This window comes from Salvelinus alpinus, chromosome 8 (assembly GCF_045679555.1).
Source record: "Salvelinus alpinus chromosome 8, SLU_Salpinus.1, whole genome shotgun sequence".
NCBI classification, from domain to species: domain Eukaryota; kingdom Metazoa; phylum Chordata; class Actinopteri; order Salmoniformes; family Salmonidae; genus Salvelinus; species Salvelinus alpinus.
Window position 1 is genome coordinate 40,798,261 of NC_092093.1, and position 25,273 is coordinate 40,823,533.

Genomic DNA, 25,273 nt, shown 5'->3' on the forward strand with positions numbered 1-25,273 from the left:
GCGGAGACCATTACTGAAAATGAGTTGTTTTGGAGAGGTGGTTCAGTAATAATCATCTTCTATTTTATTTTGGGTGGTAATGTGGGCGACCATTACTAAATACTAGTTATTTTATTTTGTAGAGGTAATTCAGCGACAATTACCCAGGCCACCTTGACCTATGAGAGGGTGGTTTATAATATTTTTTGTAGTGGTTATTCTATGAAAATTACCCAGTGAATGAGTTGAGTTGTTTATGAATAGTGCGTTTGTATGTTTCGTTTGTTTGTCTGTGGATTATGGCGGGGTTTATTGGGTAATGGCCCAATGGTGGAATAAAAAGTTAGGAGTAGGACAGAAGTTATTTGAATAAAAGGTTGAACATATTTGTTAGTGAAACTTTCCTACCATAGGACAATATAGGAAATGTACAACCCTTAGTATACCAGTAAAATTATAACAAGGAAGTTATGTAGAGATTTTCATAGAAAATGACTTTGTGACACTATCACCAGGGGGCACTGGTGTATAACATATTACTGTTACTCTACACATTTACATTTAAGTCATTTAGCAGACGCTCTTATCCAGAGCGACTTACAAATTGGAAAGTTCATACATATTCATCCTGGTCCCCCCGTGGGGAATGAACCCACAACCCTGGCGTTGCAAGCGCCATGCTCTACCAACTGAGCCACACGGGACTACACCCTTAAGATATAATATTAGGAATTGAAGTCTATCATGCAGTTGTCTCTGTGAGGCCCGTGTGTGAAATATATTTGAGTTTAGTAGAACCATTTACTATAGCCTGGATTAAGTGAGAGTAGAATTAGGATTACAGTATCACCCACTGTTGTTTAACACACACTGAAAGGAGATAAAGAATAATTTATAGAGGCATTTGTCTACATGTTACACCCACTTTTTAAGATACCCCTATAAAAATTGGGAAACGCATTACACGCAGACTATTTAAATAAAACGCCGGAGCACCATGGCACAGTCAAACCAGAATGAGGAGATAGGAGCAATGAAGCCTGTCATGCTTGTTGAATATATGCAAAAGAAGTTTCCCGCTGTGGAATTTACATTCACTTTTAAGAAATGGCATGTCTGGACAGAGATGGCAGGAGAAAATAGATATCCAATGGATGGTTCATTCAACAAGACTAGGTTGGATTTAGTCAAGGAGATAATTCAGACAAGAAAAATGGACAAAAAGAAGGGGATGAAGAAAAGTACCCTTGTGTCAGAAACTGTGATAGGAATGATGATGCTGGAAGGACAGATTTTCATGAACAAGGCTACCGTGACCAAACTAAAGCTGGAGAGAACAATAGAGTGTGGGAGGAAAGAAATGAGTCAGGACAGAGGCAGAACAGGAGTACAGGAGTAATCAACCCAAAGGACCCCCGGGTGACTATACACAGATCTACCCTCTCATACCACTGACAGAAGAAAATGGAGAAGCAACCACAATTATCCTCAAGGGGACTCTGATGAAGGAGGTGGATGACAGAACAGCAGCAACAAGCGGCATGAGAACAATAGAATTGGATGGAGAGAAAAAAAAGGAGGAGTTTCCCTCGACACCCCAACTCACTCCACAAAAAGGAACCGACTGGAAGACCCTAGACATATGGCCGCCTGTAGAAAACAAACTAACTACTAAAGAAGTAAAAGAAAAGTACAGTGTTACCATCCATGGGTAACTTATTCAGAGACAAGGGAGAAGGAAGACTGGAAAATAATAAGTTGTATACATTACGAAAAGAGAAGAGAAAGTTGATAGAAGATCTGCAGGTGCTAATTGCTGATAAGATTAAAGAGACAATGGACACAGATGATGTGGACAAAAGTAAAAAGCTAAAAGAGGATGTGTGCCCGCCAGAGCCCCTCGTGACTGGAACAACACTCAATGCTACTGTCACGCCCTGACCATAGTAAGCTGTTTTTCTCTGTGTTGGTTGGGGCGTGATAGTGACTAGGTGGGTCATCTAGGTGTTTGTATGTCTGTTGGCCTGATATGGTCCCCAATCAGAGACAGCTGTTTATCGTTGTCTCTGATTGGGGTTCATATTTAGGTAGCCATTTTCCCCATTGTTAGTTGTGGGATCTTGTCTACAGTGAGTTGCCTTTGTGCACTCCAGTAGTTTCACGTTTCGTTTGTTCGTTATTGTTTTGTTTAGTGAGTTTCTCTTTATTAAAATTATGTGGAACTCTATGCACGCTGCGCCTTGGTCTCATCCTTATAACGAACGTGACAGAAGATCCCAACAACAAAGGACCAAGCAGCGTGCCCAGGAGGAGGAAGTATCCTGGACTTGGGAGGAAATCCTGGCAGGAAAGGATCGCCTTCCTTGGCGGGAGTTGCCTAGGAGCATGAGAAGACAGCGACGACATCGGGGAGGTAGGCCACAGAAACCCCAAGAAATTTTTTATCTTTATTAAAATTATGTGGAACTTTATGCACGCTGCGCCTTGGTCTCATCCTTATAACGAACGTGACAGCTGGACCTGTGGGCAGTTGGGGCATGTGAGTTCACAATGTGGGGGAAATGAAAGAGGAAGAGTTTACAATAGGGGCAGAGGAAACTTTGGGCCTGGCAGAGGAAGAGGAAACTTTGCTATTGCACATCCCGGAGTTTACTACCCACCATGGCAACAATATGCTCCTCAGCCACAGTACCACTCGCCAGGAGCTGAAAATGCTCCCCAGGGGCCACCTATGCCCTATGGACAAGGAGGACAAGTTAATGACAGAGGACAGCCATGGCCAATGGGAAATCAGAACACCAACAGTTCTTATTTCCCTTAGAATCAACAGTGAAGGCCCCCGACTCCCCTGCTCCAGTGTCCCCAGTACGAATTCAATGATGGAAGAGAAGAGCCAATGGTTACTCTTAATGTTAATGGACATGACCTACCATTTCTAATAGACACTGGAGCTCACTGTTCCTGTTTAGGCAAACCTGGACAAGTTGTTGGGGCTTCCCTGAGCAAATCATCAGTAACAATAACAGGGACATCGGGACAGCCCAGGAATGTGTACTGAACAAAGACTTGTTTGATGAACCTCTGCTTGACTCTGACATGGTGCTGTTCGCTGATGGTTCTGCCTATATAGATCAAAGCACAGGGAAGAAACATGTAGGATTTGCTGTAGTAGATGTGGAAGGTGATATTGAGGTTATACGGCCCCTACCAGAACATTTATCAGCGCAACAGGCAGATTTATTAGCTCTGAACACAGCTTGTGATTTGGGGGAAGGGAAGGCCCATACTGTCTATTCAGACTCAGCATATGCTATTGGGGTTTGTTTGTCATGGTGTGGGGTTTGGAGAGCAGGAGGTATTTGAAACTATGCGAAAACCTAACAAATTGGATATTGCTAAGGTTGAGGCACAGACGGGTAGAAGTGATTATGCTAAGTATTGGTAACAGCATAGCTGATGAGGTTGGCCAAATTGGCTGCTTCCCTTGTCACACACATGCATTCTATTTTTAGTCGTTTGTGTCATCTGAAACTACTGATCTTGAGAAACAGCAGCAGGCTGATATTCTCAATCGCCAAGTATGGAGGGAGAGAGGGTGTGCTCTCTGTCCTAGGCCTGGCTTATGGCTATATCTTTTGTCTGGCATGCCCTGTTTACCATCAACCATGATCTCTACTGTTTGCCGATTGGCTCCAGGAGTGAGCCATTCGTCAAGGGGGATATGGTGGAGGAGAAGATTATATGGTGGAAGAGAAGATTTTGGCCCAATGGTTTTGCCCAAATTTCAATCAGCACGTTAAACAGTTCATTTATCATTGTTTGTTATATATGTTTGTTATATAACATAGACAAGGGAACCCCACTAAAAAAGGACATTTTGTCCACCTTGCTATGGATTTCATAGACATGGTAGAGCGAAAAGAAAGAAAGAGATGCTGCCTGGTGATAATTGACAGGTTCACCAGGTGGGTGGAAGCATCTCCCACCACCAACTGCGATGCATGAACAGTTGCAAAATTGCTAGTAAGGGAAATCATACCCAGGTTCGGTGTGCCTGAGGTTTTGTCTGCAGATAATGGGACCCATCTCATAGGAGATGTGGTTGCCCAAGTGGCCAAAATGATGTGTGTTGACCAGAAGTTTGTGTCCATCTATCACCCGCGGAGTAACGGGAGTTACTGAGAGGGCTAATCAAACCCTGAAAGGCTCCCTTGCCAAACTATGCCATTCCACAGGAATGAGGGATTGCCAGAGGGAAAATTGGGTGGACACCTTGTGAAATGTTAAAAAGATGACCAATGAACACCCCAGGGGTGAGACCTATGACTGACCGACAGATAGACATAACTAAGGCACAGTGTGATCACATTGAGTACATGAAAGAACTAACTTAAATTGTCAGTTTTCTCCACTCTCACACTAGGAAAGCAGCAGAACCAATCCCAGGTGAGGATCCAGATGCTCTGACCATCTGCGTAGGAGACTGGGTGAAACTCAGTCCACACGTGAAAATGGAACCAACCACAATGGATGGGTCCATTCCAGGTAACCATGGTAACACCAACAGCCCTGCAAGTGGTGGAGGGGTCCGGCTGGCATCATCTCTCCCACTGCAAGCACCTCCCAGAGTGGAAGCCATGGATGTGCGACTGGAGGGAGGGAGAGCAGGGCCCCGAGGACATCTGAAGGAGGAAAAAGGTCAGAGCCAAAGGACAGAAGCAGAAGGCCGAGACCAAACGGCCGGAAAGAAAGATGAAGAAGGCTCTAGCCAAAGAGCAGAAGAAGGAGACATCATTTCACACTAACACTCAGGTTCTATAACTAGGAAACAGAGACTACACCGGGTCTGGTGGTTTGTTTTCCCCATCATCCTTTCCATGTGTCTCCTTGTGGGCGCAGCCACGGGACCCCTGGGGGATCTGAGGAAAACAACAAATGGATGGAAATGCTGAGAAAAATTGGAAATCAGACTAAGAGGCCAGGAACCCAGATTTTACTAGTTAGAAAGCATACAGTTGAAGTCGGAAGTTTACATACACTTAGGTTGGAGTCATTAAAACTTGTTTTTCAACCACTCCACAAATTATAAAACTATAGTTTTGGCAAGTCGGTTAGGACATCTACTTTGTGCATGAAACAAGTCATTTTTCCAACAATTGTTTACAGACAGATTATTTCACTTATAATTCACTGTATCACAATTCCAGTGGGTCAGAAGTTTACATACACTAAGTTGACTGTACCTTTAAACAGCTTGGAAAATTCCAGAAAATTATCTCATGGCTTTAGAAGCTTCTGATAGGCTAATTGACATCATTTGAGTCAATTGGAGGTGTACCTGTGGATGTATTTCAAGGCCTACCTTCAAAATCAGTGCCTCTTTGCTTGACATCATGGGAAAATCAAAAGAAATCAGCCAAGACCTCAGAAAGAAAATTGTAGACCTCTGGTCCACCCTTGGGAGCAATTTCCAAACGCCTGAAGGTACCACGTTCATCTGTACAAACAATAGTACGCAAGTATATACACCATGGGACCACGCAGCCGTCATACCTCTCAGGAAGGAGGCGCGTTCTGTCTCATAGAGATCAACGTACTTTGGTATGAAAAGTGCAAATCAATCCCAGAACAACAGCAAAGGACCTTGTGAAGATGCTGGAGGAAACGGGTACAAAATTATCTATATCCACAGGTAAACGAGTCCTATATCGACATAACATGAAAGGCTGCTCGGCAAGGAAGAAGCCACTGCTCTAAAACCGCCATAAAAAAGCCAGTCTACGGTTTGCAACTGCACATGGGGACAAAGATAGTACTTTTTGGAGAAATGTCCTCTGGTCTGATGAAACAAAAATAGAACTGTTTGGCCATAATGACCATCGTTATGTTTGGAGGAAAAAGGGGGATGCTCGCAAGCCAAAGAACACCATCCCAACCGTGAAGCACGGGGGTGGCAGCATCATGTTGTGGGGGTGCTTTGCTGCAGGAGGGACTGGTGTACTTCACAAAATAGATGGCTTCATGGGGATGGAATATTATGTGGATATATTGAAGCAACATCTCAAGACATCAGTCAGGAAGTTAAAGCTTGGTCGCAAAATGGGTCTTCCAAATGGACAATGACCCCAAGCATACTTCCACAGTTGTGGCAAAATGGCTTAAGGACAACAAAGTCAAGGTATTGGAGTACCCATCACAAAGCCCTGACCTCAATCCTATAGAAAATGTGTGGGCAGAACTGAAAAAGCGTGTGTGAGCAAGGAGGCCTACAAACCTGACTCAGTTACACCAGCTCTGTCAGGAGGAATGGGCCAACATTTATCCAACTTATTGTGGGAAGCCTGTGAAAGGCTACCCAAAACGTTTGACCCAAGTTAAACAATTTAAAGGCACTTCTACCAAATGCTAATTGAGTGTATGTAAACTTCTGACCCACTGGGAATGTGATGAAAGAAATAAAAACTAAAATAAATAATTATCTCTATTATTATTCTGAAATGTCACATTCTTAAAATAAAGTGGTGATGCTAACTGGAATTTTTAATGGGATTAAATGTCAGGAATTGTGAAAAGTTTAAATTCAGCCGTTTCCAGCTACAATAGTAATTTACAACATTAACAATGTCGACGCTGTATTTCTGAACAATCTGATATTATTTTAAATGGACAAAAATGTTGCTTTTCTTTAAAAAACAAGGACATTTCTGAGGGACCCCAAACTTTTGAACGGTAGTCAATCTCTATAGATCATTATTCATAAACTATAAACATTGATGGTAAAATGCAATTTTTTCAACGACCTGGACCAGTATTTTATTGCAGACAGAGAGAAATAGTATGTAGCCTGTTATTATTCAAACCAAAGTGAGTACAGAGGACATCATTGTTGCGTTTTGGTGAGCGATAAGTCTTATTTGAAACTTCTCATGAAAAATCTGACTCATTCTCTTAACATCCCATTATGTTCCTAATATACTGCTTCATACATTGAACGTTAGTGTATTGCTATATAAACACGTGTATTCCTCTTTACATTATGGAAAGGGTATATCCTCCGTTGGCAAATTAAATTGGGCACCAAATGGAACAAAACATACTGACACAGAGAGGGACTTGTCATATTACACATATTTAGATTTTTTTTAAACGTTTTCCAGTGCGTGCTCCAATGAACACAGCCCAGGAAATAGCATATAAAGGGCGTGAATGTTCTCTTTTTACATCAGTGTTATTATACCCCACCCCATCTTGCTTAAAGTACTGTAATTATGTTTTACCTTGGCACACAGCGTTTCCCATTGCCACCTTACGCTCAAATATGAAGATCTGGGACCAAATGTGTGGGATCAGGTCCCTCCTGTTCATAATATAGTCTTATTAATTATGATCTAAAACTCGAAACTGATCCTAGATTAGATCAGCACTCCTACTCCGAAATAATTATACATACAGCCCATGAGAGTGGATCCATGTATGTTACAAAGTCAATAGAAAAAGTCAATGCTTTCTTCTATTGAGTCTTCACATGACACGAAGGGTAACTGGTCCTAAAATGATAACAAAAACATTACACAGTCACTGGAGATATTACGAGAGCCGCCATCTCTGTTCCTGTCGCAGTTAAACCTCTGTGTGACTTATCAAGCCAAACAGTTTAAACAGGAGAAAATTCAATGAACAATGGTGCCACAAACGTACTACCAATTACTAGAAGATGGAACAACCCGAAAATGCACCTACAATAAGATAATCATGTGGCAATGTAGACCGACTACAAACAAACACAGAGAAGAGTAAAATTCTTAAGATATGCTGCTCTTTACGGTAATATATTGTGCAGAGTGCAGTGGACAAGAAAATATACATTTCTTCTCTATGTTTGCCGTAAAAAAATAAATAAAAAGGCACAAAGGATTAAAGGTACACTCAGCAAGATGACATCATCATACAAAATGAGGCAACTTCCTACTTACAGACAACATAGAGAATTACAAATCTGCCACGACTGACATTATTGGCTATTCCCAATGTGTGTGTACCACAAGGGATGATGCAAATTGTTACTTTTGCTTAATGACGGTAATCTTGGCGGCAGATTTGAATTCCGCTGTTGTGTAATGTCCTTCGGTTAATGATGTAATCTGCTGAGTGTACCTTTAATTTTTCAGCTGTGTGCACCACTGTCAGGCACATACAGTGTAGACACTGAAGGGTTTCTTCAACCTAGCACTTTTTCAGGATTTTGGCTGTAAGAGAGCATCTATGGTGGGGATCGGCATTCAGCAATATCCCCATAATATTTCCCTTATTTATTATATAGACACGAGAGCCGAATCCAACTTTTTGCCTGACCATACCGTAGCAGAGCTCAAATGACTGACAAGTGACAACAATACCTTTCATGACTTGTTCCACTCAAACAAGAAGGCTGCCCAAAGCTCAGCTCCGTTTTGAACTGGATGTCAAATAAATGAGCAAGTTTATGTTTCTTTCATTAATTCAACATAATGTGCTAACAAAGCACGTTCGCTAACAAAACAAGTTCCCGTTTGCTAAAGAAATATTTGCACAAAAAAAGCATGCTGGGGAAAAAAAAACTTGCTTGATAAAGAATGTTTGCTTATAGAACGTGTTCCCGAACAAATCATTTCCTAAAGACAAGGAGATGAAGCTAACTTCACGTGTCGAGTTCCAATTGCTGCCAATCTCAAAGCTGTTGCTTTTGCAAGGTGTGTGTATTGTTTCTGGTATCGTATTTGCTGATAAGGAAAGTTGTAACCTTAAACACCTACATAAAATCCGCAAAGAAAAATCTGAAAAAATATCTGGTAACCACTACCAGAGCACACAAAACAAGACTGTTTATTTACAGATTCGATGATAATTAAAGGGATAGTTCGGGATTTTGGCAATGAAGCCCTTTATCTACTTCCTCAGTCAGATGAACTTGTGGACACCATTTTCCATGTCTAACTTCCAGTATGCAGGAAGTTAGAGGTCATTTTGGGAGCCAATGCTAATTAGCGTTAGCGCAATAATTGGAAGTCTACAGGAACAGCTAGCATATTCGCTGTTCCCATAGACTTCCAGTCATTGCTCTAATGCTAGTAGCAATTGCTCACTGCTGCTCCTCTTCGGCCTGGGGTGGGACCTCGGGCTGAACCTGGTCCTCAGGTTGGGGCTGCTCCTGAGGGGGCCTGTCTGGGGCCGGGAGAGGAGGGGGCCGCGGGGGCACAGCCTGATGCTGTCTTTGGCGGTAGGCGATGATAGTGCCCAGAAGCAGGGCGATGACCGTCATGAGGTAGAGGTCCCACTCGGGGCCCAGGAGCTGGTCAAGGTCCACCTGACTGACCAGCTCAGTCATCTGGTGGAGGGGGGATGGAGCGAGGAGGGAGATGATGCAGGGAGGGAGGGGAAGAAATAAAGAGGGAGGTCAGAGGGAGAGGGAGCAGAAAGAGAGAGCATTGATTACATTTAACAAACAGTACAATCCCATGAATCCTGTACAAATGTTGTAAACTACAACTAGCCTAAGTTTGCCTCAAATATTGAGCCTGGCCCCCACGAGTTGAAATAGAAACGACTGAGGAAACTGAATCTCCCAGAGTCACCCGGGTCCAGGAAGCGCTCTGTACTGTACACTCACGTTGAGGTCGTGCATGTACTGCAGGGTGTAGACCAGGCCCAGTTTACACAGAGCCAGGAAGACGGGCACCTGGGCGTCGGGACTGGCCTCGGCAGCCATGTCATAGAAACGCTTGGCCAGGTGGATGTCCTACACCAGGCGGAAAGATAGAGGGTTACACGGTTGTGTGCGTATATTAATGCGTGTGCATGTGTGTGTTTGCCCACCTGTTTGATGCCCAGGCCTTTCTCATGCATGTAGCCCAGGTTGAACATGGCCTGAGCACTGTGCTGCTGCTCCGAGGCCAGCCTATAGTGGATGACAGCAGTCTCGTAGTCCACATCAGTACCATAACCGTAGAAATGGTAGTCCCCAAGCTTTATCCTAGCCACTGTATAACCTGGGTAACACAGTTAGACATATAGTACCCACGTCAGTACCGTAACCGTACACACATCAGTATCATAACCGTAGAAATGGTAGTCCCCCAGCTTTATTCTAGCCACTGTATAACCTGGGTAACACAGTTAGACATATAGTACCCACGTCAGTACCGTAACCGTACACACATCAGTATCAAAACTGTAGAAACGGTAGTCCCCCAGCTTTATCCTAGTCCTTGTTTAACCACAGTTGAACATACAGTACACATGTCATTACCATACGTTTTAATACCCCAGCTTTATCTTACCTATCCTTGCCAACAACTTAAGGGTACAAAAACAAGATGGTTGCTCAGCACAGCAATAAGAGGGGAGGGTGATTTATGAAGGAGGCTAGACCAACCCTGTGCTGCTGCTCTGGTCCAATGGAGGAGGGCTCGAGGGTACGTCTCGTTCTCACTGAAGATCCGGGCCTCTGCTTGAAATAGAAACACACACACACACACACACACACACACACACACACACACACACACACACACACACACACACACACACGGTTCAGAACAGGGGTTGGAACCCAAATGATTATCCAATTGTTTCATTCCGAACAGAACCTCAATATTTGTTGTTCCAATAGTGCACTGTTCATATACATGGTAAAATAATGGTTAATAAACAACTCCAAGGGGTCCCTATAAAATCAGTTTTATATTTTCCTTTTTTAATGGTTTTAGATCTTTTTTGTTCATAGAGAAACAACTAAATTAGATGTTCTGAGTCAATGTCAATGCTTAAATCACAGAACACTATTTTTATGGGGTGTGAAAAACGAACATTTGGGTTTTTAAGTGTAATTCCCCTTTAATTGAGTGTCTGGCCCTTTTAATTGTGCTTCTAACGAGTGAGGAATGTGCCGTCTAATGTGATGGTCTATCAATGTATCTGTACTGCTGCTGCTCATTTCATGACAAAGTTTGCAAATAACAAATAATAGATACAATTCTATAATTCAGTGGTCACGAACCGGTCGATCGCTAAAGGCATTCCTAGTCGATCACCAGACGTTTCTGTAGAAAATACATAAATAAAGGATTGTTCTCCATTTTTAGTATTTGTGTTGCGCTGTTGGCGGTATGTGCACTTGATTCAGAAGCCCTGGGCACCGGGTAAGCAAAGTGTTCCCACATTTAAATGTGTCTAAAAAGACTAACTCCGACTGCCCGGTGGACTGGGAGATCTGTGGCTAAATCGAGTGATAGCTCATATCACCGCTTCCACGACACCGGCAAAAGCAAATGTTGATACTAGCCTACGTGAGACTTCATACCTTTTAAAACCATGAACAGAGAGACTCAAATAATACAGCAAAGAGCTGCTGTTTGAGTGAGTTCTTAAGTTTTTATGCAGCACTGTCAACACTGTTTTTGCTCAACACCATTACAAAACATAAAAACACTTCTCCCTACTCCCACTCGTGCGGCAGGTGCAATGAATGAGTAGCCAAGTGTATCGATAGCCCCGCGTGCCAATTTTTATAGAGGAATATTTAACTTTCTCTGGTCATAGGAACAACATGAATTTGTGCATGAGGCAGATGCGGTGTGACTCGAGTTTCGCCATCAGGTGGAAAACAGTGTCCCCTCTGAGAGGCGAAGCCTCTGTTGCTCTCTCCCTCCCTCCGCTGAGACTAATGCCGTGTTCAAAACAACTGGGAACTTGGAAATCTCAGACATCAGTGCGTTCAAGACAACTGGGAAGTCAGTCTGGGAAAAATAGTTCAACGGTCATCCAACTCGGAATTCCAAGTCGGAAACACTAGCATCTTTCTAGAGCTCTGACTTTCCAACCTGAAGATCACTGACATCACGACCTTGTTTTTTCCCCCGGTTTCCCAGTTGTCTTGAAAGCACCATGAACATCAGATGCAGGTACCATCAGTAAAATAAAAATTATTTGCAAATTATTTACATTTATGATCAGTTATGCCTCAAGTGCTACACCAACTGATCTAATTTGTTATCAAAGCTCGAGTTTTGAAATACACTGCTAAAAAAAATAAAGGGAACACTTAAACAACACAATGTAACTCCAAGTCAATCACACTTCTGTGAAATCAAACTGTCCACTTAGGAAGCAACACTGATTGACAATAAATTTCACATGCTGTTGTGCAAATGGAATAGACAACAGGTTGAAATTATAGGCAATTAGCAAGACACCCCCAATAAAGGAGTGGTTCTGCAGGTGGTGACCACAGACCACTTCTCAGTTCCTATGCTTCCTGGCTGATGTTTTGGTCACTTTTGAATGCTGGCGGTGCTTTCACTCTAGTGGTAGCATGAGACGGAGTCTACAACCCACACAAGTGGCTCAGGTAGTGCAGCTCATCCAGGATGGCACATCAATGCGAGCTGTGGCAAGAAGGTTCGCTGTGTCTGTCAGCGTAGTGTCCAGAGCATGGAGGCGCTACCAGGAGACAGGCCAGTACATCAGGAGATGTGGACACTACGTTTTTCTCGCCCGAGTAGCTTCGTTTCACTGCCAAAAATATAATTAAAACATCTAGTGTTCAGTGAAATAACACCACAATGTCAAATACAGGTAGACAATGCTGGGGGAAAAGGCCACAAAAAACTATACAGACAATGCCTTCATCAAACAACACTGTTTCACGATGCATCAGTGACATGGCAGAAGATGTTTTGAAACAATTACTCCTTCGCATACAAGCCAATGAATTATATGCGTTACAGCTGGATGAGTCAGACGTGGCGGGCCTGGCACAGCTCCTGGTATAAGTCCGTTACGTTAATGGGGGGGTCAATTAAGGAAGACATCCTCTTCTGCAAACTACTGGAAACCTTGACAACATGAGAGGATATTGTTAAAGTACTGGACAGCTTTGTGACATCAAATGGACTTTGGTGGTCAAGATGTGTTGGTATCTGTACTGATGGCGCAAAAGCCCTGACAGGGAGACATAGTGGAGTGGTAACGCACGAGCAAGCAGTTGCTCCTGACGCCACTTGGGTACACTGCAGCATCCACTGAGAGGCTCTTGCTGCCAAGGGAATGCCTGACAACTTGAAAGACGTTTTGGACAGTACAGTGAAAATGGTTAACTTTGTTAAAGCAAGACCCATGAACTCTCGTGTATTTTCTGCATTATGATATGGGCAGCGACCATGTAACGCTTTCACAACATACAGAAGTGCGCTGGTTATCAAGGGGCAAGGTATTGACCCATTTTTTAAAATTAAGAGACGAGCTTAACGTTTTTTTTTACTGACTGTAATTTTCACTTGTCTGACCGCTTGCATGAGGACGACGAGTTTTTCACACGATTGGCCTATCTGGGTGATGCTTTTTCTTGCCTGAATGATCTGAATCTACGATTACAGGGACTCTCCGCAACTATATTCAATGTGCAGGACAAAATTGAGGCTATGATTAAGAAGTTGGAGCTGTTTTCTGTCTGCGTTAACAAGGACAACACACAGGTCCTTCCATCATTGTATGATTTCTTTGTGCGCAAATGAACTCAAGCTTACGGACAATGTCAAATGTGATATAGCGAAGCATCTGAGTGAGCTGGGTGCGAAATTACACAGGTAATTTCCAGAAATGGACGACACAAACAACTGGATTCATTATCCCTTTCAAGCCCTGCCTCCAGTCCACTTACCGATATCTGAACAAGCGAGCCTCATCGAAATTGCAACAAGCGATTCTGTGAAAATTTGATTTAATCAGAAGCCACTGCCAGACTGCGCTCAGAGTTTCTAAAATTGTTTGAATGATGTCTGTGAGTATAACAGAACTCATATGGCAGGCAAAAACCTGAGAAAAAATCCAACCAGGAAGTGGGAAATCTGAGGTTGGTCGATTTTCAACTCAGCTCCTATTGAAGATACAGTGGGATATTGGTAATGTTGTACTTCCTAAGGCTTCCACTAGATGTCATCAGTCTTTAGAACCTTGTCTGATGCTTCTACTGTGAAGTGGGGCCGAATGAGAGGGGATTGAGTAAGGTTTACCATGACCTGAACATGCGCTGACCATGCGCGTTCATGTGAGAGCGAGCTGTGTTCCATCGCACTTCTGAAGACAAAGGAATTCTCCGGTTGGAACGTTATTGAATTATGTTAAAAACATCCTAAAGATTGATTCAATACTTTGTTTGTCATGTTTTTACGGACTGTAATATAACTTTTTCAACTTTTCGTCCGTACTTTCCGCTGGACTTGCCCGCGCGTCGTGAGTTTGGAAAGTGTACTGAACGCTAAAACAACAAGGAGGAATTTGGACATAAATTATGGACATTATCGAACAAAACAAATATTTATTGTGGAACTGGGATTCCTTGGAGTGCATTCTGATGAAGATCATCAAAGGTAAGTGAATGTTTATAATGTTATTTCTGACTTCTATTGACTGCACAATATGGCGGATATATTTTTGTCTTGATTGGGCTCTGAGCGCCGACCTCAGATTATTGCATGGTTTGCTTTTTCCGTAAAGCTTGTTTGAAATCTGACACAGCGGTTGCATTAAGGAGAAGTGGAGAAGAAAATTCCATGCATAACATTTATAATGAGTATTTATGTAAATTGATGTGGCTCTCTGCAAAATCACCGGATGTTTTGGAACTACTGAACGTAACGCGCCAATGTAAACTCAGATTTTTGGATATAAATATGAACTTTACCGAACAAAACATACATGTATTGTGTAACATGAAGTCCTATGAGTGTCATCTGATGAAGATCATCAAAGGTTAGTGCTTAATTTTATCTCTATTTCTGCTTTTTGTTACTCCTCTCTTTGGCTGGAAAAATGGCTGTGTTATTCTGTGAATAGGCACTCACCTAACATAATCGTTTGGTGTGCTTTCGCCGTAAATCCTTTTTGAAATCAGACATGTTGGCTGGATTCATAAATTGTGTAGCTTTAATTTGGTGTCTTTCATGTGTGATTTCATGAAAGATTGATTTTTATAGTAATTTATTTGAATTTGGCACGCTGCATTTTTACTGGCTTTTGGCCAAGTGGGACGTTAGCGTCCCACATACACTAGAGAGGTTAAAGGCACAGTTAACTTAGTGTATGTAAACTTCAGACCCACTGGAATTGTGATACAGTGATATAAGTTAAATAATCTGTCTGTAAACAATTGTTGGAAAAATTACTTGTGTCATGCACAAAGTAGATGTCCTAACTGACTTGCCAAAACTGTAGTTTGTTAACAAGATATTTGTGGAGTGGTTGAAAAACTAGTTTTAATGACTCCAACTGTACATGCACTGTTTATGTGTTCTTACTCTGGTCCAGGATGAAGGCTACATTGCTCTGGGCCACTTCATAGCCCTGCTCGGCCAGCAGTAGGTACTGCACCAGCGACCCGTCCATGTCGCCATCCTTGAAGCTGCGGTAGGCTGCCATAAGCCTCTCCGACCAGCGCCCACGCTCACACACATTCTTGAAGAGCTGCTCACAGACACACACACACAATAAGACAGACAGATATACACACAGAAACATGAACAAAAGGGTCTGTTCAGAGAATTCGAGGTAGAAGTCACCCCTAACCACAGACTTAGGATCAGATTGCACAACCCCTGATTTTAAATTTAACCATTGGGAGGATAAAAATATATCTGACCCCAGTTGTGGATCAATGGCTAAGGAATGGATAAGTATGGATTGGCAAACAATGACTGACAATGAGTAGCAAATGGCTAAATGCTTAGCTAATACATGGCTGAATGGCATTTAATGGAGGGCAATTAACACGCTACTAAATGGCTAAACGGATGACCATGTTTTATTCCTAGCTAGAAGACAGATATTTGGTTATTCATGCATAGATCTAACAGATGAAGGTTAATCTCAGGCTAACGGATGGTTTATTGATGGTTTAATGCACAGGTAACAGAAAGCTAATTCCTGGCTAATGGAAAATGCTGTCTAGAGGCTAGCTCCCAGGTGGCTAGTTTGGCAGTGGTGTGTAATTAAAGGCTAATGAACTGTGACGCGCTGGGATACTGAACTAGCTAATAGCTAGCTAATGGCTAATCCTATAGCTATACAGTTCCATAGCAGCTAGTTAACGGCTAGTTGATGGCTAATGCTATAGCTAGCCAATTCAATACAGCAGCTATAGCTAATTACTAATTAATGCTGTAGCTAGCCAATTATGTAAATCCGCTAGCTAATGGCTAACTAGCTCACCTCCACGGCGGTGTGGCAGGAGCGCATAACGCCGGTGCCCGTGGCATGCATCTGGGCCAGGTTGTAGAAGGCCAGGATGTGGCCCGCCTGCGAGGCCAGGTTGAAGAACTTGAGGGCCTGCTTGTAGTCACACTTCACCCCGATCCCATCTGGGGAGGAAGAGGGGGAATGGAGAGACAAAAAGTGAGTGAGAGATCCCCAACACAGAGAAGGAGAAGGAGAGGTGGTGTGCAAGAGAAAAAAAGAGTGGTTGAGACTGCAGAGTTGGGAACAGAATGTTGGTGGGCAACTAACATTGCACTGTTCCCCAGGATACTAAAGGGACAAGGCTGTTTTACACTAACCAACAGAAAAAACAGGGGGTCTCTACACACACAGGCCCACAACGCATGCGCACACACTCACTGTAGTACATTGTGCCCAGCTGAAGCTGTCCGTCTACCCAGCCCTGCTCTGCTGCCTTCTGGAAGTATTTCAGCGCCAACTCGTAATTCTGTAGGACACACACACAAAACATAACTATTGTGTAAATCATACAGAAAATAAAGACAGCCTACACAGCTGCTGGATTCAATTGCCTATGCCAATCTCTACAAAAGCTCACTTTTGGAATGTAACTACAGTTTGAATCATACAGGCATGCAGCTAAACCCTATTGCATGTGCCAAATCTTTATCTCAAATAAATATGTTTTGGGAAAGGGGGATACCTAGTCGGTTGTACAACAATGCATTCAACTGAAATGTGTCTTCCGAATTTAACTCGACCCCTCTGAATCAGAGAGGTGCGGGGGGCTGCCTTAATCAACATTCACGTCATTGGTGCCTGGGGAACAGTGGGTTAACTGCCTTGCTCAGGAGCAGAGGGACAGATTTTTACCTGGTCAGCTCTGGGATTTGATCAAGCAACCTTTCGGTTACTGGCATATCACTCATACCCGCCAGGCTACCTGCCAAGCTCTTGTAGTGTAGGTGCCAGGTGGCACTGGGTGATGGTGGACAGTTGCAGTCACTTACCACTGGAACGCCCCTCCCGTACAGGTACGCCATGCCCAGTCCACTCTGCCCAACAGGGTTACCCTAGGGGACAAGAACAGTTGGAAAGGACACCAAAAAGAGAGACACTCTTGAAAACCACATCTATACCGGTTAATTTGACTAATAATATATACAATTGAAGTCGGAAGTTTACATACACTTAGGTTGGAGTCATTAAAACTTGTTTTTCAACCACTCCACAAATGTCTTGTTAATCTTGTCACTACAGGGGGTGCTGTTTCAACTTCGACATTTTGCGTCTCCAAATTAAACTGCCTCATACTCAATTCTTGCTCGTACAATATGCATATTATTATTACTATTGGATAGAAAACAATCTCTAGTTTCTAAAACCGTTTGAATTATGTCTGTGGGTGAACCAGAACTCTTTCTACAGCGAAAATCATGACAGGACATGCGAAGGTCAGAAAAATAGTCTCTGTTCTCAGATCAGTTTAAAGCTCTGTGTGTGCCCTATGGATCGAAATGAACTGCACCCGCCTTCCCCTGGATGTCAGTAACCAATGAGAAGTGGAATGGAGTCTCTACGTATTTCTCAGAGTTTATAAAAGGCAATGGAGTGACATGTACGTTCTTTTGGACGCTCGCCAAGGCGCAAGAGAGGACATCAGAATGGCATGTTGAATAGCTCTTGTTATCGGCCTAAGATATATCCGTCTGTGATTTAATTCGATATAGGTGTTAGAAACATCATAACGAAGTTATTTGAAACCGATTTATATCAGTTTATGCGAGTATATTGCTATTTTCGGAATTTTCGTAGTATTGCGTTTGAGGATTTGGACATGTGTGTGCCACGTAGCTATTGTTAGCTGCTAGTTCCGAAGTTGAAGTGGAAGTCCTTATTATTCTCTATGTTTGGTTAGGTCAGGGTGTGACTTGGGTGGGAAAGTCTATGTTTTCTATTTCTTTGTTTTTGGCCAGTGTGGTTCCCAATCAGAGGCAGCTGTCTATCGTTGTCTCTGATTGGGGATCATATATAAGTTGTCATTTTCCTTTTGGGTTTTGTGGGATCTTGTTTTCTGTTTAGTGTATCTGCCTGACAGAACTGTGCGCTTTCGTTTTCACGTTTGTTATTTTATTTGAGTGTTTTTTGAAATAAAAGAATCATGAACACTTTCCACGTTGGTCCACTCTTCCTACCACCAACGAGAGCCGTAACATTTACATACACTAAGTTGACTGTGCCTTTAAACAGCTTGGAAAATTCCTGAAAATGATGTCATGGCTTTAGAAGCTTCTGATAGGCTAATTGACGTCAATTGGAGGTGTACCCGTGGATGTACTTCAAGACCTACCTTCAAACTCAGTGCCTCTTTGCTTGACATCATGGGAAAATCAAGAAATCAGCCAAGACCTCAGAAACAAAAATTGTAGACCTGGTTCATCCTTGGGAGCAATTTCCAAATGCTTGAAGGTACCACGTTCATCTGTACAGGCAATAGTACGCAAGTATTAACACCATGGGACCACACAGCCGTCATACCGTTCAGGAAGTAGACGTGTTCTGTCTCCTAGAGATGAACATACTTTGGTGCGAAAAGTGCAAATCAATCCCAGAACAACAGCAAAGGAACTTGTGAACATGCTGGAGGAAACAGGTACAAAAGTATCTATATCCACAGTAAAACGAGTCGTATATCGACATAACCGCTCAGCAAGGAAGGCCGCTCAGCAAGGAAGAAGCCATTGTTCCAAAACCGCCATAAAAAAGCCAGACTACGGTTTGCAACTGCACATGGGGACAAAGATCGTACTTTTTGGAGAAATGTCCTCTGGTCTAAAAATAGAACTGTTTGGCCATAATGACCATTGTTATGTTTGGAGGAAAAAGGGGAAGGCTTGCAAGCCGAAGAACACCATCCCAACCGTGAAGCACGGGGGTGGCAGCATCATGTTGTGGGGGTGCTTTGCTGCAGGAGGGACTGCTGCACTTCACAAAAGAGATGGCATCATGAGGGAGGAAAATTATGTGGATATATTGAAGCAACATCTCAAGACATCAGTCAGGAAGTTGAAACTTGGTCGCAAATGGGTCTTTCAAATGGACAATGACCCCAAGCAAACTTCCAAAGTTGTGACAAAATGGCTTAAGGACAACAAAGTCAAGGTATTGGTATTGGAGTTGCCATCACAAAGCCCTGACCTCAATCCTATAGAAAATGTGTGGGCAGAACTGAAAAAGCGTGTGCGAGCAAGGAGGCCTACAAATCTGACTCAGTTACATCAGCTCTGTCAGGAGCAATGGGTCAAAATTGTGAGAAGCTTGTGGAAGGCTACCCAAAACATTTGACCCAAGTTAAACAATTTAAAGGCAATGCTACCAAATACTAATTGAGTGTATGTAAACGTCTGACCCATTGGGAATGTGATGAAAGAAATAAAAGTTGAAATAAATCACTCTCTCAACTATTATTCTGACATTTCACATTCTTAAAATAAAGTGGTGATCCTAACTGACCTAAGACAGGGAATTTTTACTAGGATGAAATGTCAGGAATTGTGAAAAACTGAGTTTAAATATATTTGGCTAAGGTGTATGTAAACATCCGACTTCAACTGTAACTGATCGATCCTGAAAAACCATGTGGTCATTGAAAAGCGATGTATAGGAATGTTTCTGTCCCAGCAGTTTTTGACCACTATGAACAGTGGATTCTTATATAGGTAATTCTTACAGGCACTGTGGCCTATGTATAAGATACCCAAAGAAGTGAATAGTTTGATAAAAGGAAATATTAAGAAAACACAGAGTTATACATATATCATTATGGATGTATAACAATCCATGGTTGGACCACAGAAATATGATGTCCACACCAGTGATTCTATTTCTAAGATTTGGACACTCACCAGGTCAGAGGCCTTCTTGAAGTACTGCAGGGCCGTCTCATTGTTCTGAGACAAGTACTCACTGCCATCCGAGTACATCTGACAGAGAGACAGAGACAGAGAGCGAGAGAGAGCGAGATAGAGCGAGCGAGACAGAGAGCGAGCGAGACAGAGAGCGAGCGAGACAGAAAGCGATCGAGCGAGTGAGAGACAGAGAGTGAGCGAGCGAGAGACAGAGAGCGAGCGAGCGAGAGACAGAGAGCGAGCGAGCGAGAGACAGAGAGACAGAGAGCGAGCGAGAGACAGACAGAGAGCGAGCGAGCGAGAGACAGAGAGAGAGCGAGAGACAGATAGAGCGAGAGACAGACAGAGCGAGAGCGAGAGACAGATAGAGCGAGAGACAGACAGAGCGAGACAGAGAGGAAAATAGAATAAAGAGAAGGGGAGAGAAGGGAGCATGAGGAGAAACCACTGGAAAGTAGCACAGCCACAGAGTAAGGTTTGCGTTACTTATTTATTTCTACACAGTGCTACAGGCCTATAAGATCATGTAATAATCTTACCTTCCCAAGGAAGGCCATGGCATGTGTGTTCCCCGCATTCGCTGCCTGGTTGAAGTAATCATAGGCCCGCTGTCGACAAACAAACATTTAATTTGTGACCAACTCCACACAACAACTTCACATTGAATACAAGAGTGAGCACGACATAGAGCTAGTGTTTGAATAATTTGAAAATGGGTTAGCAAGAGTTTACCTGGTGGTTCTGCTCCACCCCCCGACCACCGTACAGATGCAGCTGGCCCAGTCCCACCTGTTGTGGACAAAGCATGGGGTCATGGCACGAAACATGACGTATGAGTACCAAATGGCGCCATATTTCCTATATAGTGCACTACTTTTGACCAGAATCCACCCTTTCAATCATTACACGCTTACTCATGATCATACTACAGCCGTGCATGTCAGAGAAACGTGAAAATCAAGACTCAGAAAGGGACTTGTTTACTTCTTTTAACTCCTGCAAGTGCGAGGAAGTGTATAATCGGTATAGTGCCCCGAATGCCCCTGACTGTCTCGCTTTAACTTTGGTGATTGTTAGTTCTCAAAGATGACATTACGAAACAAATATGTCAAGGCTTTTATCTTTTCTACATACTTTCAACTTAGTTTTAGTGCTTCACGTTTACACCGATTGCTTTTTCCCCATCGCCAAAGAATTCCAAAGAATTTCCCATTCAAAGAAAATCACTCAGAGCAGTCTTCCCCATCTGAACCCTAACCTGGGCCTGTACATCTCCCTTCTCAGCCAGGAACTGGTAGTACTGGATCAGGTCTTCCTCCAGCATGCCGCTGGTAGAGCCCGGGTTCTCCACCTCGTCCAGCAGACGCACCCTCTGCACCGCACTGCCCCCAGTTAGGGACACGTCACTGGCCACTGGAGAGTGGGTGAGAGAAAGACAATGTTTCTGCCATAAATTGCTCTGTGAATAAAATTGATTTATTTTCTGAACACAGTTGAGTTGCAGCCTTCGCTTTTGTTTGATCAGTTTGCTGAGATTCTGGAACATCTACTTTTTAAACTCTACTGCACATGCTCGTTTCGGGCTGTTCAGATGCAGGCGTTCTCCATTCGAAACACTGACAAACTGTCATCTGAGATAGTGAAAGTGTTCAATTGGTCGGTAGCAGGTGGCTTCTTACCATGATTGGCCACCAGTCTGTAGTGCGTCAGTGCTGATTCGCAGCTCTGGGGCACACCCACACCACCCCAGTATCGGTATCCCTAAAGAGAGAATGGTAGCAAAGGGAGAACAGGTCAATCATCATACAGTATACATCCATAAGAGAGAAACAATACACATCATAAGGCCTCTCTATTCAAATCTACAAAAAGAAGAAGTAGCTCACCAGAATCATATGAGCCACCAGGTTTCCACCCAAAGCCCCGAAGGTGTAGTAAACCAACGCCTGAAACAGAGTTGAGGAGTTATGCATTTACTTTACATTCCTGGTTAAGGAGGTAACTCCATATTATCTAAGAAAGCTACCTCTGAACAAATACAGCTTTTCATCAGTATATAGGCAACATGGAAAGAAGGAGAGGCTGGATTTTGGTACCTTTGCTTGACTGGAGTTCATTCCTAACCCAGCAGCGTACAAGAAACCAAGTGCCTGTTGGAAGATACCGGGGTGGAGCGTTAGAATACCTACGACCACACAGAGATGCATGGACATAGATTAAATAGTATATGCATACATCAACTGTTAGTTTTCGTCAGTCCACATTTCTATTCGAGTCATATACTTTAAAGCAAGTTTTATACGCAAGACGACGGACATAATGTGCTTATTTTGAAGGGCATTCATCTCTGTTCATCAACGGACGACTCCCATTGAAAAACCATCAACTCAATCCGTCATTTTAAGACAAAAGCTGTCTGGCTGTAGCCCTAAGCATCAACAGAGCATGTTTAAAATGTCTAACCTGGATCCATTAAGTTTAAATAGGAATGTTCCATTACCATCTGAGCTTTGGGTGAGCCCTCCAGGGCCAGCTTCTCAAACAGCTCCTTGGCCTTGGGGATGTTCTGGGTCATATAGTCTCCAAACAGCATGGCGTAGGCCACCTTCTCCATGGCCTTGTGGTGGCCTTTCCACGCCACCTTCACTAGCTTCTCATACAACCTGGTGAGGAATAAGATGAAGATTGAGAAGTTAAAAGTGTGTGGATGTAGCCTGGGGTGGTCTAGCGGTCTAAGCCTCTCCTATAGAACACGTGTACTAAGTACCGCTGCAAGCAAGGGTTCCAATCCAACCCACTGCTCCAGCAATATCTTTCCTCCTTCCTTTCTCTCTGTCGATCCTGTCCAAGATAGATACAGATACAAAATAAGAAAGGAGTAGGACTGCCCCAAATCGGGAAAAAGGTGTTGTGGACCAGATTAGTGACAAGACACACACAGCCCTGCAAGCATATCAAAGCTTTCAAAAAGTATTTCACATCCTTTTACAGCCTGAATTTAAAATTGCTTAAATGTATATTTTGTGTCACTGATCTACACAGAATACCCCATAATGTCAAAGTGGATATTTTATTTTTTATTGAATATCCAAAACATACAATATACTTGCAGTGAAGCCGCTTAACAGCTACACCATACAAGTCATCCAACAGACTCCCATTCAGAGTGACACACAGAAGCATCCAAGGTCAATGCCCTGCTCAAGGGCACGTTGACAGATCTACCACCAGGCCAAAAAACGTGAACCCGAACCCTCCAAGATACCCCCCACAGTTCCCCAATAGCTGTCCCACAACCATTCAAGACCCCTCCCACAGTCCCCTCCAAGAAGAAAAATAAATACAATTAATTCCATTCCCCACCCCTAAGAACCCCACAATGCACCAACAACCAAGAGAACGAACTAAAGAGAAAAAAGAAAGACAGAAGAAAACAGCAAACAACAATAAAAAATAAAAAAAGACATCAAGGACAACTAAAATCATAACAGCAATGCCAATTGTATATGTTTGTGTGCATGTCTGGCACTAGTACATGTATGTGTGTGTTCTTGTATGCATTTATTTGAATGAGAGTGTGTGTATATGCATGTGTACAAACACCTGCACGGCATCAGCCTCAGGCAAACCGGCATTAGCTGTAAAAACACTGCCCCTCAGTGTCATTCAAACATACTTTTTTGTATTTTGACTTTATTTTTGACTTATATCTTTGACCATCATTCTATCTCCAGCACAACAACTCCACTCCCACTTGTCTCCAATTCCACATCCCAACCCTCAGCTTCCCTCAGCCCATCCCACCTATCTCTGCTGCCCACCCTCTTAGGATTTCTACGCAACATAGATCTTTCAACTATGCTGTGATGTTAAATGTACAATTTCAATCTATCTAATCGAATAGAATCCACAGATTGCGAGTTGAAGATAAATACTTTTACTAAGAGTATTAGTATATTAGCAATTGACTGACCCGGTCTCTCCAGATCTCCTAACAGTACTATTTTAGGGTCAATTTTAGATCAATGCTATGCATTTTCAGCCATTCCTGAACCTGAGACAAGAAACAGGCTACCTGAGGGCAATACCAAAATAAATGGTCTATTGATTCTGTATCCTCACAACAAAATCTGCAGAGCTTTTATGATTTTATGCCCCAAATATTAAAAAATAAAAATTGGTGGCAAGAATGCTGTATAATAATTTTAGCTGAAAAGCACGAAGTCTTGAATCTTGCATTGTTTTATATATCAACTCATACACCCAGTACTATGGAATCGGTACATCAAAAATATCTTCCCAACTATTTTGCAATCTGTATGGCACAGTCAACATCCTGGTCCTCAAATGAAAGTGGTAAACTTTCCTATTTCTGCTATTTTTATTCCTCTGCCAGTTTTGATCCTTTATATTGGCAGACAGACAGTTCGCTACCTCCTTCCGCTGCCACCTGCCTCCTCCATTTTTGGGGTAATGCTGTAATCAATTGGTTGTACTCTTGGATTGAACAGACCTTCCCGTACAATTCCGATAACTCCATGAAGGACATAACTCTACCATTACAATTTACAATATCGCTTAAGAACAAAATACCCTTTTCAAACATCTTTCCCATAAATACAAGTATTTTATCAACCAGCATATTTGAGTTCAGGCATAATATTTGTTGTAATATTTGTTCTATCTTTTCTGGGGGATGAAATTTAAATTGTAGCCAGCTCTGCAATGCTTGTTTGAAAAAGAGATACTTTGAAAAAACGATCATTTTCAATTAATCGAAAATGAGACATGGCAATCTGCACAAGGGCAAAAAGGCCATTCTTAAACAATGGATGAGCTTTTCTTAGTAATCTACTTGTGAACCATTTAGGGTTCAAGTAAAACCTTTGAATAAGTGAAGCTTTTAGGGTGAGGTTTAGTGCTTTTATATTTAATAGGCTCAACCCACCCAATTCATTATATAGAAAGGCATGCTTTATTTTGTCTGGTTTAGCATCCCAGATAAAGCCAAATATTTTTCGCTCATATGATTTGAAAAACTAATCATCAGGCGTAGACAGCGCCATAACTAAGTGAGTAAACTGAGATGACTAAGGAGTTAATCAGGGCAATTTTTTCATAAATAGACAGGTATTTAC

At 42.7% G+C, this 25,273-nt stretch overlaps 1 protein-coding gene across 5 annotated transcripts in view; it reads right to left on the minus strand.

Moving 5' to 3' along the window:
• Positions 1 to 4,957: 4,957 nt before the first annotated feature.
• The window catches only part of LOC139583131 (protein sel-1 homolog 1-like), a 54,790-nt gene continuing 34,474 nt past the window's right edge, over positions 4,958 to 25,273 (minus strand). For 4 of the 5 annotated variants that reach the window (XM_071413904.1, XM_071413906.1, XM_071413907.1 and 1 more), the window contains 16 exons: positions 22,636 to 22,798; positions 22,232 to 22,285; positions 22,022 to 22,081; positions 21,815 to 21,896; positions 21,394 to 21,548; positions 20,868 to 20,924; positions 20,675 to 20,743; positions 20,133 to 20,210; positions 17,238 to 17,300; positions 16,627 to 16,714; positions 16,222 to 16,370; positions 15,312 to 15,477; positions 10,391 to 10,465; positions 9,832 to 10,004; positions 9,626 to 9,754; positions 4,958 to 9,343 (listed from right to left, as the gene is read on the minus strand). In XM_071413904.1, the coding sequence (XP_071270005.1) occupies positions 9,098 to 9,343; positions 9,626 to 9,754; positions 9,832 to 10,004; positions 10,391 to 10,465; positions 15,312 to 15,477; positions 16,222 to 16,370; positions 16,627 to 16,714; positions 17,238 to 17,300; positions 20,133 to 20,210; positions 20,675 to 20,743; positions 20,868 to 20,924; positions 21,394 to 21,548; positions 21,815 to 21,896; positions 22,022 to 22,081; positions 22,232 to 22,285; positions 22,636 to 22,798 (1,807 nt within the window). In that variant the 3' untranslated portion in view covers positions 4,958 to 9,097. The remainder of the gene's footprint in view (positions 9,344 to 9,625; positions 9,755 to 9,831; positions 10,005 to 10,390; positions 10,466 to 15,311; positions 15,478 to 16,221; positions 16,371 to 16,626; positions 16,715 to 17,237; positions 17,301 to 20,132; positions 20,211 to 20,674; positions 20,744 to 20,867; positions 20,925 to 21,393; positions 21,549 to 21,814; positions 21,897 to 22,021; positions 22,082 to 22,231; positions 22,286 to 22,635; positions 22,799 to 25,273) is intronic. The other variant, XM_071413905.1, reaches the window with a different exon arrangement.